This window comes from Magallana gigas, chromosome 10 (assembly GCF_963853765.1).
Source record: "Magallana gigas chromosome 10, xbMagGiga1.1, whole genome shotgun sequence".
NCBI lineage: Eukaryota > Metazoa > Mollusca > Bivalvia > Ostreida > Ostreidae > Magallana > Magallana gigas.
This window is the reverse complement of record NC_088862.1, coordinates 19,607,982-19,625,228: the sequence shown is the minus strand read 5'-3', so window position 1 is coordinate 19,625,228 and position 17,247 is coordinate 19,607,982. Positions and strand designations below refer to the sequence as shown.

General features: G+C 34.0%; 1 protein-coding gene and 1 long non-coding RNA gene across 2 annotated transcripts; both read left to right on the top strand.

Moving 5' to 3' along the window:
* Positions 1-2,722: 2,722 nt before the first annotated feature.
* Positions 2,723-4,538, top strand: LOC105333598 (neurogenic differentiation factor 1). Its single transcript, XM_011436643.4, has one exon. It carries the CDS (start codon positions 3,235-3,237, stop codon positions 3,865-3,867), a length of 633 nt encoding a protein of 210 aa, XP_011434945.3. The 5' UTR covers positions 2,723-3,234; the 3' UTR covers positions 3,868-4,538.
* A 439-nt stretch (positions 4,539-4,977) lies between these two features.
* On the top strand, positions 4,978-13,577 carry LOC136272322 (uncharacterized). The gene is made up of 3 exons (XR_010710302.1): positions 4,978-5,352; positions 5,654-5,858; positions 12,503-13,577. It is a non-coding gene; the product is annotated as an uncharacterized lncRNA (long non-coding RNA).
* Positions 13,578-17,247: the final 3,670 nt, after the last annotated feature.

Below are 17,247 nucleotides of genomic sequence, written 5' to 3'. Positions count from 1 at the left end.
TAGTCTATAACTTATTTTGAAATTAATTGTAGTATGTCCATATTCAATTTTCCACACACAAACACACAGAGAGCATTCTTATCAAGTGTTAAATAAAAAAAATACATGTAGTTAGGTATACAATGTAGGTGTGATTCTATTGCTACGCTATAAAAATAAGATATAGAGGTTAAACGACACCAGCATACTCAGACATTAAATTAAATAAATTTATACAAATACACTTTATTTATTCCTTTGTGTTGCTCTTTAACAATTGCCCTTGCAAATGTGTTTGCGTCAGTTGTTTTTTAATTAAAAAAATATTTCTTTGAAGCAATACTCTTTGCCCTCACAAAATTGTTCAAAATGTTTGACTGATTGAATCTTAAGTGATCTGAATTGATCCGGATAATCCCAAAGATAGGCCTATAGACACTACAAAATGTTTAATTTGGTAAAAAGGAACGAGAAGATATTATGAAAAGAACGCTTGCTGCTGCTGGCAATTTCGTCGACTTACCGTGAATTAATATTTTTTTTTAATATATCGATCTTTGTGATGTCATCCCGGGCTGCGCCGTTAATAGAGGGAGTATTGCATTAATATCCTTTTAATTGGAAGTATATTCACTTGTTGTAAAAACCATAAATCAGCGAAACCTCGCTGGATTTTTAGACATTTTGTTTGAACATTTCTTGAAATTATTGACTGGGTATTAAAGAAGTTAAACTGACTCTCAATTTCTTTCCTACCTGAGCTTTGCACCTGTCCTTTTCTGGTCAGGTAAGACGGTGCCCCTCTCATGTTTCTGCAAAAGTTACCGCAAAATAATTAATTTTCCGTTTCAAACAGGTAATTTTTGCGAAGTGATTTATTTGTTTGAATCTGCAAATGGAAGGATTATTTGAAAGAAAACTCTGTTTTTGCTACTTGATCTTTTCCATCTTTCTTCTCGAATCTATTTGTTTGTAAGTTTGTAAGTGGTAGAGAGAGAGAAAAAGTAAATATTTATCATACAAAAGTATATTCCACGTTTTTATCGACGAGATTTGGCAAAGGTAGTATTCTAGGAAATTAAACATATGCATGTACATGTATGTATGGCTATGTACACTAAATATACAGTTAAATTGGGTTTAATGGGATATTTACATGTACATGTAGCTATATATAGTGCGCTACAACTGAAATAAAAATTTCGGAACTTTTCCATTATACTTTCAAATATAAACTGAACTTGGGTAAGGACAAATAAATAAAACAGTTTATCAATTTGATTTAAAAACACTTTAAATGCTTTATGATCTATTAATGATTTTTTTCCAAAAACACGAATATCTAAAGCTAGTTAGAATTTCAAAGAATAAACTCGTCAAATCCTTCAATCCAAAAGTATATGTCTCAGGCACGTAGCATCAGGGGGGGGGGGGGGCAGGGGGGGGGCCTGGCCCCCCCCCCCCACACACACTTTTTCTCGCAGCAACAATTTTTTTTAAATTTACATATAAATTTCCCTTTTTTTTTCTTTTTTTTTTTTTTTGCTTGTCAAGATTTTTCGGATGAGTCTGCCCCCCCCCCCCCCCACTTTCTAAAACGATGCTACGTGCCTGTGTCTAATGATTACCATAAAATATATATGTCTGCATTGTCGCACAGTAAAAATATAGTATATGTTTGAAATATTGACAAAATTATCAGCTCTGTTTGTTGATTTAAAAAAAAAAAGATTCTTAAGTGCAGAATTTCTCATATGAAATATTCATAAGTATAGTAAAATCGTGGAACTAATGGCGAATTAAAGGCTTTGCACGGGAAAATCCCCTCCATGTATTTGCATTTCTTTTCTCGTTGAAATCGCGTTAGTGACGGAGCGCCAATTGACCCCACCGAATTATTTGGGGTGGAAATTAGCCCCTCCGATGCCCTATTGAGTGTCAAACTATGCGTGCATAACACCAGAGAACCTACAAGCAGATTAGGGTTTCTTAATCCTTAAAGCATAGAGATTGAATACTTAGACCTTACGCTGGTTCAGAGTTCCCTCATTGTGTTTCTAAATTTTGCCATCCTTGTCAAAATTTTCCAATTTTCCCCTGTGAATAAGATTCATTTAAAGTATAGTTGCATGGACCTTTCATTATAATTTTTGTAATTTCAACTTTGATATTTTTCTTTTAGTGTTGTACATTGTATAGCTACAGATTGTAATCACTGAGAAAATTCTTAAACGTATAGGACCACCCTTTCCTGAATTGAGAACACTTCACGATTCATTCAGTGGCATATCCATCACAATATTTCAATAGAACCCAATTGTGGAAAAGAACTCTGTTAAAATACGACAAATCATCCATCTACCCAAAGTAGAAAAAAGAGGGGAAAAAAGAAGTTTCCCTTGAAATCAACATCATATAGTGATTTACGTGCAATTAAGAAAACATTTGTCACTCCAAACCACAAAAATGAAAAAAAAAAAAAAAAAAAAAACAAATTGCATTGTATTTCCAGAACTTCGTTGCGCATCACTTTATAATTGAAGACTAAAGGAAAGATTAATATTGTCTTTATAGTGGTAAATTAGCTTAGTTCTGCTTCATTAAAGTGCAAATAGAAAAGGCCCAATCTCTGACACACTATAGACACACACGGTGTGTTTTCCTTTTCTTTATCTGAGGACGTTACAATAACAGCGTTATTTTCATTCAGCGACGCTCCGGTCCCTATTGTGTTCTCCGTGCCGCACAGGAGTAATAGAATATTACGCAGGGATTACGGAGGTCAGGTTTAAATTCGCCTATTTTGCCCGTCTTGCCGAGACGATCGATCCCTCATGGTTTGCCTTTTTTTCTCTTCGACTTGCGGAAGGTGTTGACTTTCATGTAATAAAAAAATCTTCAAGCTGGCACATCATCGTCTTCATGGCCTTGTTGGCGGTCGGATTTTTAGTCGAAGCCACGCCTTCCGTTTTTTTCCCCCGTCTGATTATTGGAAGCTCCGCCCCTGCACGCGTCTGTCGTCAAAAACCGAGACCCGCTTAAGCCAATAAAAACACGCTTGCCTGTTACCAAGTTCAAAAAGGCAACGGATAACTATAGTATCAATCTGCAAATGGTATAAATTTCCCCGATTTGATATTTAGACAGTGTTCTACCCCCATCCTCTTTGGTGCTGCTTGGTTTGGGGGTTAAAAAGTAACGCATATCCGACAAGGACCTGTAAGTTAGCAAGAGGTAAACTTTGACAACTTCGAAATGATGGAGATTCCAGAGGCTGGCTTTGCCAATCATGTGGGATACGAAGATTCTTATTATTCGGCTGTGCCCAATCTTAACTTCAATGATGGATCATACCCGATGTATTCCGAATGTCAACAAGACGGTGATGCCCAGCAGAATCTAGCATTGATGGGAATATCTTCCCAAAATCATCTAGAAACTAGCACCAGTTGGACTGATGTCTTGTCAAGTGAGTGCGGATTTAGTAACTTTGACCAATATTGTGCAGCAGAAGAATCCTCATCCATTGATTTAGACTTTTTGTCACCCAGTCCACAATCTGTAAGCAAAAACGGAAAACCTAAACGGAAACGAGTGCAGTCCAAGTCCCAGCGGAAAGCGGCGAACGTTCGCGAGCGGAAGCGGATGTTCCATCTGAATACCGCCTTTGACGATTTGAGGAAGCGGCTCCCAGCATTTAACTACGAAAAACGGCTCTCCAGAATCGAAACGCTGAAATTAGCCATGACTTACATTTCATTTATGAAAGACATTTCCGATGGTAAGGACCCCGAGAGCGTTAAACTGAAAGCGGGCAACACGATCCCTTGTGATATCTTTAGTCAGACCGACAACGCCAGTTGTAGTGAAGATTCTCTGAGTACATAGCGTTACTACAGGATCTACACCACCAATGTATGAATCGTCTTCCTCTGAAAACTTTTTTTCTAGACGAGTACAAACTTTTTGTCTGGCGTTGAGCGATTGAATTTTTTTCGTTCTTTAGATTTGTCTTGGTATGAAAGTTATAATATAAAAAGTAAGCTGATTTTACCCGTCCACCTGAAGATTATAATAGTGTAGTGAAAGGAAGAAAAGAAGCTAATATTATCTTAAAATTTTCATATATATATACTTATATTACATGTATAAAAAGTGTTCACGGACATATGAAATCCGAAGTGTGTTCATATCATGTAAATCTTGTATTTACATACATAGAATGGCATATGTTTTATACGATTTTTTTTTTGTTATTTTTGATTCATGTTCATCATATAAACATGATATTTTACTTCATGATCATAACGCTCGCAATATTGAGATTTCGTTCCATTTTACATATCACGCCGTTGTGTGTTCATAAATTGAATGAAGTAGGTTGTTCATGATACTATCGTGTACCTACATGTATTGAACAAGCCCGTGTGTTCTTTTATCAATACCACTGAACTATAGTGCCTGAATTACTGTACATAATACTGCTGTTTTATATTAATTATACATATTTATAGATAACGAAGTTTTACGATGGTTGAAATAAAAAAAATACCAATTAATATGACTTTGACGTTCTAATTCATGCTAATCAAGAAAGAATTTTGATGAAAAAAAAAAACAAAAAAACAAAAAAAACAAAGAAAGAAAGAAACGAGGGCTAACTGGCCTGTCAGGTGTAGTGTACAAGAAACAAGAAGAGATAAGATACGAACACAATCTATAATACTATAGTGCAAGCAAAAATGTCAACACTTCAGAATTACAACGTCAAAAAGAAAATATGATTAATAATCATATGGAGGTTCTATTCAGTGGTCCGCTGTTTTCGACTTTCGCTATGTAATTTCGTTTTTACACATGGATTATAATGCTGATTTACTCACATGCTTCACAAGTTTCTCTGAATCAATTTTAAAATTGAGATTTTTTTTATATCTGATATCGTATTAGGCTATTTTTTATCTTCCACTTAATATTTTACGTATGCGGCTTGTTTATGATTTGCTAATAGGGGTCTGTTCTGATCTTAATCAAAGCTCTTAACGATAAAATAGTGTTGGTAATAAGAATGAACAACATCCATTTTTGCCACCAGCTGAGAGGAACAAGTCGCCAATTCATTCATCAACAGAAGCACGTGGACTGGTTTAAATGACACTTTCTGTGCGACTTTTACCTGTGCCGTATTCCATTCATGTAAAGCTTTAAGCACCGCCCACCTTTCAAATTTAGCTCACGAGAAGCCACGCCCAGCTCTCGTTCAGCACGCGACTGACTGCATGCCTGCCTAATAGCTTACCTACCAATAAAAACCCGACGATCTGTTGCATGCTCTTCACTTCAGAGTTGACTGAAAAAAACCCACCAATGCAGGTATGAATATACGTAATCTTGAAGGGTTATTGCATTGAGAAACTTATTTCACAAATTTTTTCTAATAATGATGAAACTCAAAGACAAACTAAAACACCAGAAACCAAGAAAAATCTTAGAATGCAATATGATATGTACTAGAAAGTTATAAACAATGCAGAATGCGAAGCATCTGACGCTCTCACAGCATTATAATGTCGTTATTTTAAACGAAATTCACCCCCCCCCCCTGAAAAGTTTTCTTAAAAATATGTCTAAGGCTTCATCAATGATGAAGAATCAATTTGTCTTCTCTTCATAGATAGTTTGTCCCGTGTTTACAAGGAACAATCGGTACATCTGTGGACCAGTTGGTAGTTTGTACTGTAGGCTAGTTTTGATGGTCAGCGTCTAGTTGACAAACTATCGATGTTCTTCACGGAATGTTTAATTGCACACGTCACCAAGTATGATTTACTGCAGCTGGACTCGACAACACAATGTACAGCTTTTATGATTATTTTAAGGTAAAATGTGTTTTTCTTTCATTAAAAATACAAGAAACACTGCACTGTAAGTACAAACAAACTGCGTGTGTGTCAATATAAATACTGTTTTATTGCCTACTTCAACCCCCCCCCCCCCCCGCCGACAAAAAAACAAAAACAAAACAAAATAAGACTATAAAAAAGAAAAAAAAAAGAAAAAAGAATCCCCCATCACACACAGAATAATGAAAATAGAAACAACAAAAACTGCAGCGGAAAACGTTTCAAACTGACAATCGTATAATATTATTTTTTTATGTTCATGTAACTGCAACAGTTACACGGTCCGTCAACCCGAAATTTTACTGCGATTAACCAAGAATTACGTCATTTTCGCCATTTTTCGCCAGATTAGTCTTGCGATAATTGTACAGACGGTGCATTTTTCGAATCTAGTACGACTCGACCACGATGTCTGTTCGACAATGTACGATGTTTGTGCGATAGCAGGATGAGATGTGACGATTCATGTACGAATTTCGGCGATTGAGTAACGAACGTTTTGAGATCTTCCTCCGAGCAGTTAGGATGGAAGACAATTTGTATGATATGCTCTTACGAATGAGTAAGAAATTGTACAATTGATACACGATATTCCCACGAATAAATAAGTGTTTACGATTATATATCTTGTGTGTTAAATTATCAAGTGATTAATAAACGAAATAATGATTGCATTTTTGACTGAAATACTTACGTGGAAGTACTAGCATATTTTAATTATGAAGAATGCAATCAGAGTTATTTTCCTTTAGATTATAAAAGATATATGAAAACACATACAATTATATAGGTGTAAATTTGTGAGTTAAGAATACCAACGAACGCGAAATACACATTGTGACAATGTTTGCAACTTTGAGTAAAATGTTTTAATATTTTGCTAACGGACAGTTATCATTTTAGCTATAAAGGAACAAGAAGATTGTGTTATTGTTTTGAAATCACAAGTATTTTGAAATAAAAGGTTCTGCAAGTAACTTACGTACTTAGTAATCAAAATAAGAACACTATTACGAAACACTTACTAGTCTCTCATTTTCGTACTAACTCTTAGTTCACTCGCAAGATTCTCGTATTGCACTCGCCCCCAATCGCCTGTTTTCGTATTGTATTTGCATCAAATCGAACTACATTCTCTCGGAGGACACTCGGGGAAGACTCGAGAGAAACAATCGCATGAACTCGTAGAATACCCGGTGTATAGATCGTAGGATATTCATAGCATCGTAAGTATACTACGAAGATTCGCGAGTTTCCTACGCAAGAGTTCAGTGCGAGTGTCGTGCGAAAGTCTGGGCACGTTGTTTTGAACATGCTCAGGACAATCGCCGCGGTTGACAATTTGCTGCAATGAAGGAAGAGAGTTTACGATTTTCTCTACAATGAATCCCAAATAAATGCGATGATTAAATTTGTACACTATCATAGCTCAAAATCGTGACAGGGGCTTAACGTCCGTGTTAATAGTTCAAGTGATATGCTCCTAAAACTTAAATAACATGTTCATATCACTTATTAATATTAGTATCGTAATAAAAGACGCTCTAGACTTATACACAAGTCTAATACTGGTTTGGCGAAACAGATATACATTCGTCTACGTAACGTCTTAACATTTCACTTTGTAACGTAGATTTCTTTCTAGTCCTAAATACATAACTAACGTTTTTCTGGCTTTGTTAACGATTTTGATATTTTACTTGTCAGGAAAATAGCTATAAAAACGTCAAATATTTGGGACTAACAGTAATTTCTGTCTTGTCACGCATGTGTGAATTACAATCGATTATCGTACAAAACTTTCACTTGATGTAAATATATGAACACGTACACTTGCGCATTCTTCGAAAATTAAACTCCCTACGATTACCGTTAGTTTTTTTTATTAAAATACTCTGAAGAAATGAAGCATCTTTAACACATGTGGTTGAAAACTGTTTTTGAGTCGACTTAACAAAAGGGATAATGAACTTAGCTGCTAAAAACTGCATTTCACATTCAGATTCACAACGTGCTCCATAAATAAGTAAAAAATATTAGAAAATAATGGCGCAAGGTGTGCGCAATGCATACATCTTTCATCTGTTGACACCTCTTTGCCAGAAGACAAGATGGTCACGTGCATTTTCAGAAAACCTACGTCATGCATGCGCAGCTCCAATAATGGTGGGGGATGCTTCTCGTTTTAGGCTATTTTGTATCTAATTAAGGATTATTCATTTATCAGACACGTCTGCATTTGTCGATGCACGGTGTTTATATATCGTCTGCTTCCGTGACGAACTATTGGCAGTTTCCTTAAATGACGCTCGCCATTTAGCTGGTACAAAAGGATTATCGGGTATGTTTAAATTCCAGCACGTGCGTGCAAGGACTCGCTAATAACAGTCATTAATTAGATATTAATTATTAATCAATCTATCGTCATCTTTAACATCGTGAATAAATGTCGATGAATGGATCCGATCAAAGATATCTTGCGGTTTTTAATATTACAAATAAAAAACGAATATTTTAATATTTGATTAGGAACGATAAGTTTAAGTTTGTTTAATGATTGAATCAAAAGAAATTAACAATCGTTGAATTCTTTTGATTCAAACATTAAACAAACTTATGTCACTCTTACTTCTTTTTTGTACTTTTATACATATATCTTCTGATTTAATTATTAATTCTGTAGCAATATCTTATTATGTATAAAATTCAAGCCCCCTTCCAAGAAGGTAAAAGAAAACGTGGTAACTAATACAGAATTTTTGGTAACGATTTTAATTAAAGAATAAGGAATCATTCTTTGAGTATTATGAGGTGATAATTTCGGTCGGGGCGTGATCAAAACTAATAAAGCCCGATTTTGGAGTACCGATTTTAAGTAAAAGGAAAGTGGATTACTTAAAATAATCACACAATATTGCATTTCGTGCGCTATGCAAAACGACATGATTTATCTAAAAAATGCTTAAATATTATATTTGTACTAATTAAACCTTTTAATTCATTAAACAGTGTATGCTTTCATGGAAACTTAAGTTACTACCACCATAAACATCATATAAATCAGCAATTTTAATAACAATTGTAAATTGTCAAATGGCCAAAATGCATTAATACAAACCTAATCACATATATCACATCTACATAGCGTTACCGATATCTCGCAGACTGTGATTATAAAGGTCAATTGAGTTACATGTATTTAAAATACTGGGCTTTATTTCGTGACGGACAGCGTAAAGTACTAACCTTCTTGTAACTCTTTTCGTAATGACCCTAAAGCTTAGTCGGTTTTCTGGACAGCTAATCTTTTAAAAAAAATTTAAATAATGGAAATGTAGGTAGATATTTTAAATCTTAAAGGGACTTGGACACGATTTAAATTCAAATTTTCAAATTTTATTTTTCCATTTTCAATGTTTATACTGATAAATATAGAAGTTTATAATGCTATGTCAGAAACTCAAATATCAAGTTATAAGCAAGATACGGAGTTCGTAATTGTTTGTTTTGTAAACAAAGCTCGAATATTGTCATTTTTTTTTTTTTACATATTCGTGGTATTGGTGTAAATTTCAATCAAATGTAACTTTCATTTGTTGATAATAGTATTTAAGAAGACATTGAACTAGTTTAAATTGTTTTTTACATGTCATTTTGTCTAACAAATGGTAATTCTCTACATTTCATTTTTTGTAAACAGCTATAAGACTCGAGCTTTGTTTACATAACTATCAATTCTTACCTCTGTATCTCGCTTGTGACTTGACTTTAACATTTAGTATTTGGGTCAATTATTCAAAATGCACCAGTAAACCATTTTATACATTAAATAAAAATAAATTTTTAAATCTCAAATCGTGTCCAAGTCCAAGTTCGTTCTGACAAATGAACACTTAACACATGATTACCGGTAACTCTTTGGGAAAATTTGTACACACCTGCTTTTTCGTTAAAAAATCTTCAAAGATGAGTTTCTTTTATACAAGAAATTAAACACTTTATGAACCTTTTTTGAAATTTTAAATGTCTAAATACACGAAGCAGATTGGCTAACTCCTTTTCCTCATGATTTTAAAGATTCACAGAAAATCAAACAGTATTGAAATTAGAATTCATTTAAAATATCTCTTACTACCATTCATTATTAACATAAGAATTCTTTAAAAATTCTCCCTCTGTGTGTCTGTCTGTCTCTCTGTGTGTCTGTCTGTGTCTCTTTGTCTGTCTGTCTGTGTGTGTCTGTCTCTCTGTGTCTCTCTCTCTCTCTCTCTCTCTCTCTCTCTCTCTCTTAAATAGAATGCTGTACTAACCCGTATATGCATTATTGGATTGGGTTTTGTTCTGGGTTTAGTTTTAAACTGAATAAGACGTTTGCCTAAAGGAAGAGGAATGCATGTGTCAGGGAGGGATTTAGTCTTCATTCAGAAGACGGGACGATTAGAAACCCTGGATATAACACACACGGGGTACAAGTCACAAAAATCCAATTTTTCATATTTTGTAAATAAATAATTACCAAGCCTCATGCCTGGGTTCACAGTCTATTTTGATTTAAATCCGTTATAGGTGATAAATTTATTTCTAGTTTTCCTTTTGACACTCGCACGCTTTTAAACTCTCCATGTTTTTCTTTCCAGCTGCAATAAAATATGGGACAAAAGATCTCGCGAGTTTTATTTTATTCCTTTCTTCGTCAGTAATTCTTCATTTTTATTCAAAAGACTAAATATGTGTCCCAACGCCTTCTGTGGAAACGTATAAATAAAAGCCGACATTAAAAGCTTGAAACTTTCCGATTTTTAATATTCCATCGTCTTCGCCTCAGTTGCCATAGTGAAAAATATCAGACGCAATCGCATCACTTCCGGTTGAGTGAATCGCCGCACATTTCATCGCCTGATTATGTAGCTATTTACAAGTCGACGAAATTTAAAATCCTTATTGAGATGTGATTTTGTTTTATCCTCTCTAGCAATAAGATCCTGTACTGTCTTTGATGATAATATTCAATTTTGCTATTTCATTATAACTTGAAAATTCTTTTGTTACATTATGAGAAAAATTGTGGTATTTGAATATGATATTTGATCCAAGCATTTCATTAAAAAGATATTTCCAATCTTCTTTTGTCAATTATGCCCTTTCATTCACTTGAAAATACTGACCAAAACAAACACTGAAAAACCTAAATAAACTAAAATATTGTAGAATAAAGGCACAGTGTGATGAACCACATAAGATTATTTATAAAGAGCGTTCTCTTGTATCTGTTTGGAGTGTTGATGGAAAAATAATTCGTTATCAGGGGCTCGTAATATAAAGGGTACCAACTCTAAGACAGTGCCTAAGTAGAACTAAGTATATTCTTAGAATTTAGTCCGTAACTAGAATTTTTAAGAGTGCTTAGCTAGGACAATTTATCCAAAGCTTAGGCGGCCTGTAGAGGTTACTTAAGTATGTCTTATGTATTCTTTACGCCCATTTAGAACTTTTTTTTTGTCGGAAAGATCCGAAAAATTGGGTTTTGTGACCGTCTATTTTATTTTTGTTGGCATAATACAACTTGTTTTGTTCATTGTGCCTTATAAAATACGTTTTTTGTATACGGACGCAAGGTTCCGGTCCTAGGCAAAAACTGTAGATTTTATTGCACCTCGCCTTATACCACATTTAACAACCAGAAACGTATGTAGACAACATTTTAATATGTGAAGGCTTTGAAGAAGAGTATTTCTTGCGACATGTTACCATGTTTAACACTTAACCACCTTAACTACGCTAGCTACCTAATCTTTTGTAAAAAGATAAACGTATTTTAAACATACATCAGTCGCTGTGATTCCTCTCCAGAGTCAGTGTCAAACACCACATCCGCCGCTTCGCTCGCGCACACATGTAGAACGCGGACAAATAAATATATTCTGTTTTTTATTTTAAATGTTAACGGAAAATATATTTTCCATACATGTTTTTTTTATCTCTAGGTCATATTTCCAATTACACTTATTAACAGTAAATGTTTAAAATCCATAGAAAGACCAAAAAAACCATCCATTTGTATTTGTATCGTATATGTATACAATAAAATATGTTTAAATCAGTTTTAACAACTGTTGAACATGAGTAGAATTTTTAGATAAAAAGCAGCGTTTAACCAGACTGATTAAACTAACTTAAACACCGGATGTAAGAATTTTATACAAAATGGAGTCGCTTCCCATTAAAATAAGTATCGGCTAGACAGTCTTGTATGTCGCTTCTGAGTTATATTTTAATGGATATCGTTTACTTTAATGAAGTATAGCTCACATCTCAACAAATCGTAAAATGTGTTGTATTTATATCAAGTTTTATAAAAAGGGGGGTTGTCATGGACGCCTAGTTAATACATACGAGATGTTTTTCCGAGCCTGCCGGAAAGACCCGAGAAGTTGCGATTAGCATCACACCGGTAATCAATTGTAGTTCCATACATGTATATACTTCAGAATTATTTTTTTTCTTGAGTGCATTTTTACATTTTCTTTTTCTCAGTTTTAAAATTTTTTGTACCACTGAGTAGAATATTTCATGTATTTTGTTAGGTGATGATCTTTTTTCACAGGGACTACTTCTTTCAGGGCACATGCAGCAGCTTCCTGGGGAGTGTGCAGTCTGTTTACATACAAATGGAAAACACGTGGTTTTGAGGGTAGACCTGTTTGGAGCTAGATATTTTGAGAAAATGCCGTATCGCTTGCCCTTTTTATGGTGTTAGCTGATGAGATAGGTAACAAATAACCTTTCCTCCGAATATTTTGTCATGAGAAATACAAACTGATTTTTAAGAATTGTTTCCCCTCTATAGTGCTATATAGTGAAACAATTACCGGTGTGATACCTTGAAATTTTGCCCAAACCCACCCAACCCTCAGACATTGCAGATGCATTTAATTATTCAATTATATTAAATTTTATTTTATAAATTTTGTTTTTGGAACAGTTTGCTATTTGAAAGTTATTTGCATATTTGTTGCAATAGTATTCTAAAGTCAAAACAATTTTATAACAACTGTCTTACAATCGTACGTTTGTGGTTAGTAATCGCAATTATCCAAATGTTAATTTGCAATTCGTACTAATAATATTGTATGTTTGTTGGTAACGGATACTGCTGTTGTTTACCGTTGTATTTGCAGTTTACTATGAGGACTTTTAAAATCAACTATGTATGGTATATCAAAGATTCAAGAACTCATCATAGCTTATTTCATCTTCTGCTTGTGCTTCAACAGTGGACTGGCTCAGTGTTGGTAAATTGAATGTGAATGAACTCTCTGTACGGTGGAATTTGCACCATGGCAAGATTTCTCACGTCTTTGATGTAGTCAACTGTTCCCAGGGCCTGCTCAAAGATTGGGATTAGGTGGTCAACTGTTCCCAGGGTCCGCCTAACCTAGCCATTAACCCGCCTTAATCATATACATATATGATACATTATTGTTTATGCATTTGATTATATTGACATTTTTCAATAATTGACATTAATTATTGATTGCATGCATTATTGTGATTATTAAATTGCTTGAACATTGTTTGCATTGATTATCATGATTGATTGACATTGATTGAACACTTGATTTTGTTTATTGTACAGCCATATACCTGCTCATCAAGGGGGTGGCAGGTCGGTTGTTAAACTGTTGGTAAATTTTGTAAAATAAATAAGCCATAACCAAAAATCACCAATTGGTGTTCTGCTGTTGTTTTTTTTATAAAATTTTCACTCTTATTTTACGCCTAGATTAATGCCGAACCCAAATCTAATGAGCCTAGTTGCTTTGACATAATTTTATGAAGCCATTATATAAATAGTGCCCGCTTCGCGTCGGTTGACAATGGTTTTCTCGGGGTGTCAATTTCAACAGTTACCCTCCCAAACAGGCACTATTTATTTTATCATACTGAATGTCTTGATTTTAAAGAAAATTTTACTGCTTTTATATAGAAATGAAGTGAGTTCTACGGTGAACCGTACGCGCATAATTTACGCGCATGTAACAATTCGTTGTGTTACCCGTTGCCAAGTGTGTTGCTAACGGATTATCACCTGCGTATAAACCAATCAGATTTCAGTATTTAACATGAAAGTATAAAAATATATTTTACTATGAGCGCAGCATAATTATACTTAATTGTGTTGTGTCTTTGGAATCTACTAGTATACATGGAAAATGAACGAACCACCAAGCGTGTGTTTCTTTGGGACTGTGAGCAAAACAATAGCTCTAACTGGAGCTCTCAAGTTAGAAAAACCCTGCAATCTCTAAACATGGGAGGTACCTACACCAATTTTACACCTTGTAATTTACACTATGCATGGGGAAAGTTACGTAATAACTTTGAAACCGAATGGCTCAACAATATTCAAGATGTACCAAAACTGTACCGAACATATATAACCTATTTAAATCAAGCTACTCCGTCGAAAAATACAATGTACGATACGCTAGATCTTCCAAAATCCATCAGATTAAAATTGGCAATGCTTAGATGTGGTGTAGTTCCCCTCAGGGTTGATACAGGTCGCTACAGAGGAGAACCGGTAGAGGACAGAATATGTAACGTGTGACTTGAATGAAATAGAAGCTGAAAAGTATTTTTATTACATTGTCCATTCTTCAATAAGCAGAGAAGTCACTTTAGTCTTAATTTCATAAAATTGGATAAAATTTAACTATAAGTCAAAATATTATCAATTATAGTACTCTGTTCACTGATCTATATAATATGTAACTATCCCCGCCAAATTTCTCATATTATTTATAAATTATACAACTTAAAACCCTAAAACATGCAAATTTTATTCATCTAATAACAGTTTTAAAGCGACTTTTAGGTCCGTTGGGCCGGGTGTATTGACATTATATCTGTAAAATAAATTTTGTAATTAATTAGATACACGTGTCACTATAATAAACCATATACTTAAATACTTATATTTAATTACACATTTCTTCCGTTTTTAAATAATCAATATCTTTTTTATTTATTTGGTGGTAAGGCTTGTATCGATTATAGTAGAAAAATAAATAATTTTAGTTTAATGAAAGAAAAGTAAATACCGCCACATTTCTGCAACTTTCGTTTACAGATGCTAGTCTTACATGTACCATAATAGCAAACCACATTGATAATGAAGGGTTGGCATAATAAAGGAACACATTTTATATTATTATATACATTTATTGCATGATGGAGAGGGAGATATGGATATTTATTCTTCGAAAAAAAAATCATATTTCTCGAGGGCATCGCCCGAATATTGCTTTCAGCTGGTTTATTGAAAAAATAACGCGTCATTTTCATTCATCATAGCAATTTTATGATTTTTCGTTCTCTATCTTTAAGATTGAGAATCTTGGAAAATAGTGTCCGTTTATGTCGTTCGTAAATTAAATCATCATCATAAAATTGTCTCCTTTGCGTCGATCATTATTTTTTACCAACCACAAAGGAGAGAAAGAGAGAGAGAGAGAGAGAGAGAGAGAGAGAGAGAGAGAAACAAAGACAGTCTTACAAAGAACACGGTAATCATAGGATCGATGTGCAGCTGGCCCGAATTTTCTCTTCCCACTCGCCTTGCTGAGTGAGCTCGCATTGATTGCCGGAGCTTCACTCGTAATGATAAACCACATACTTAATTCCAAAAAATTACACTCTAATGAATATATGTACTAAAATGCATACATTCTTACCATGATGAAAGGGTGTAAATATGTTGTAAGTATATGCATTATGTGTTCATGGTTATTTTGCTCAAAAATGTATCATTATTTGCTACAGACCTACTTGTGAGCGCCTTTGCACCTACTGATTGTTTGTTATACGCATAATAGTTATTCTTGGAAATATGCACTCTGGATGACAACATGGTGACCGAAGCATTATTTTTTTCGTATTTCATTATTACACATGGTTTTTATTGTAAAGGCAGACAAATGGTTTGATTCTCGACAAAAATGGAAAATTGCGCATGTAACACCCCCCCCCCCCCCCCCCCCCCCGCATTCTATGGACATCAACAACCAGCTAAACATACACAGTAATTAAACCTATATGTTAAAGCTTTCCTTGTATTTAGAAACAAAATTTCAGTGCAAAAAGTACTTTAAATTCACTTTCTTGCGATGTATATTTTTGATGTCGCATTGTCCAGAAACAAGGAGTTAGTCGAAGATATATATCAATTAAATAATCAACACTTTATCAACTTACAACATATCATTTTTATGGATTTATTTCCTTTTTCTAATTAATTGCGCTAGCTTCCTCATTTTTTAAAAAGATAAGCTTGTAACATTGTATGAAGTGTCTTTTGTTGAAAAACCAAATTAAACTTATTCAACTAATGTTTTTGTGACTAAAAAAATGACGCCTTTTCTAGGAACATTATTTTTAAAAATTTTTCCCAATGTATGTTTTTTATGATTTTCTCGAACTCAAATGATGACAAGACAGTCAATTATACTTAATAAGCTGAAAGGAAAACATCGTTTGTCGTCTCCTTAATCCATAATATCATACATTTGTATGATAATGTACTTGGCTGATTTTCAAATTGGTCTGCATATGTATGAATGCACTGGAGTGTAGACAGTTTCGAAGCAGATATCAATCAAATATCTCAGGTGCCCCGGATGAAGACCAGCTCGGCAACAGTTGGTGAATATTGAATCAACAATTTAATTACTGCGGGCTAATGGAAAGCTATCTAGCCTATGCCATAACCTTTGATAGAAATATTTGGGAGATAAATAATAGCAGCTATTAAAAGCGATTTTTAAATGTAAATTATGACATATTCATCAACAAATTTATAAAGAATCGTACATTTCATTAAAGTTTATTTCAATAATTCGTTCAAAGACGTACATGTGCACTTAAAAGTAAAAAAATGTATGTTTCTGTCCTCCGTATACACTCATTAAACAATAATAAGGTCGGAGTACGGTAAATATGCCTGCTAATATAAGGAACAACCGGGTTTTACAAAATAAGATCATGAAAAATAGGTGTATCTAGATTTAAAATGTGTTTTAAACTGTCATTTTCAATTAACATAGTTCACTAAAATAGATTGTCTCTGAAACATCATTCATTTAGAATCCCATGTCCGTGCTCCGTTTATATGCTACATTCTATTGGTCCAAAAATAATATACAACATGTATCATTTTTAACCCCCCCCCCCCCATGACCGCAACTGAGCCATAAAGAATAAAGAACGATAGTGCAGTATATAAACGTACTGCCATGTTGAAAAAAAAATGGGTTTTGGGGTTGTTTGTTTGGTTACTTTGATATTTACATTCATCTTTTAAAGG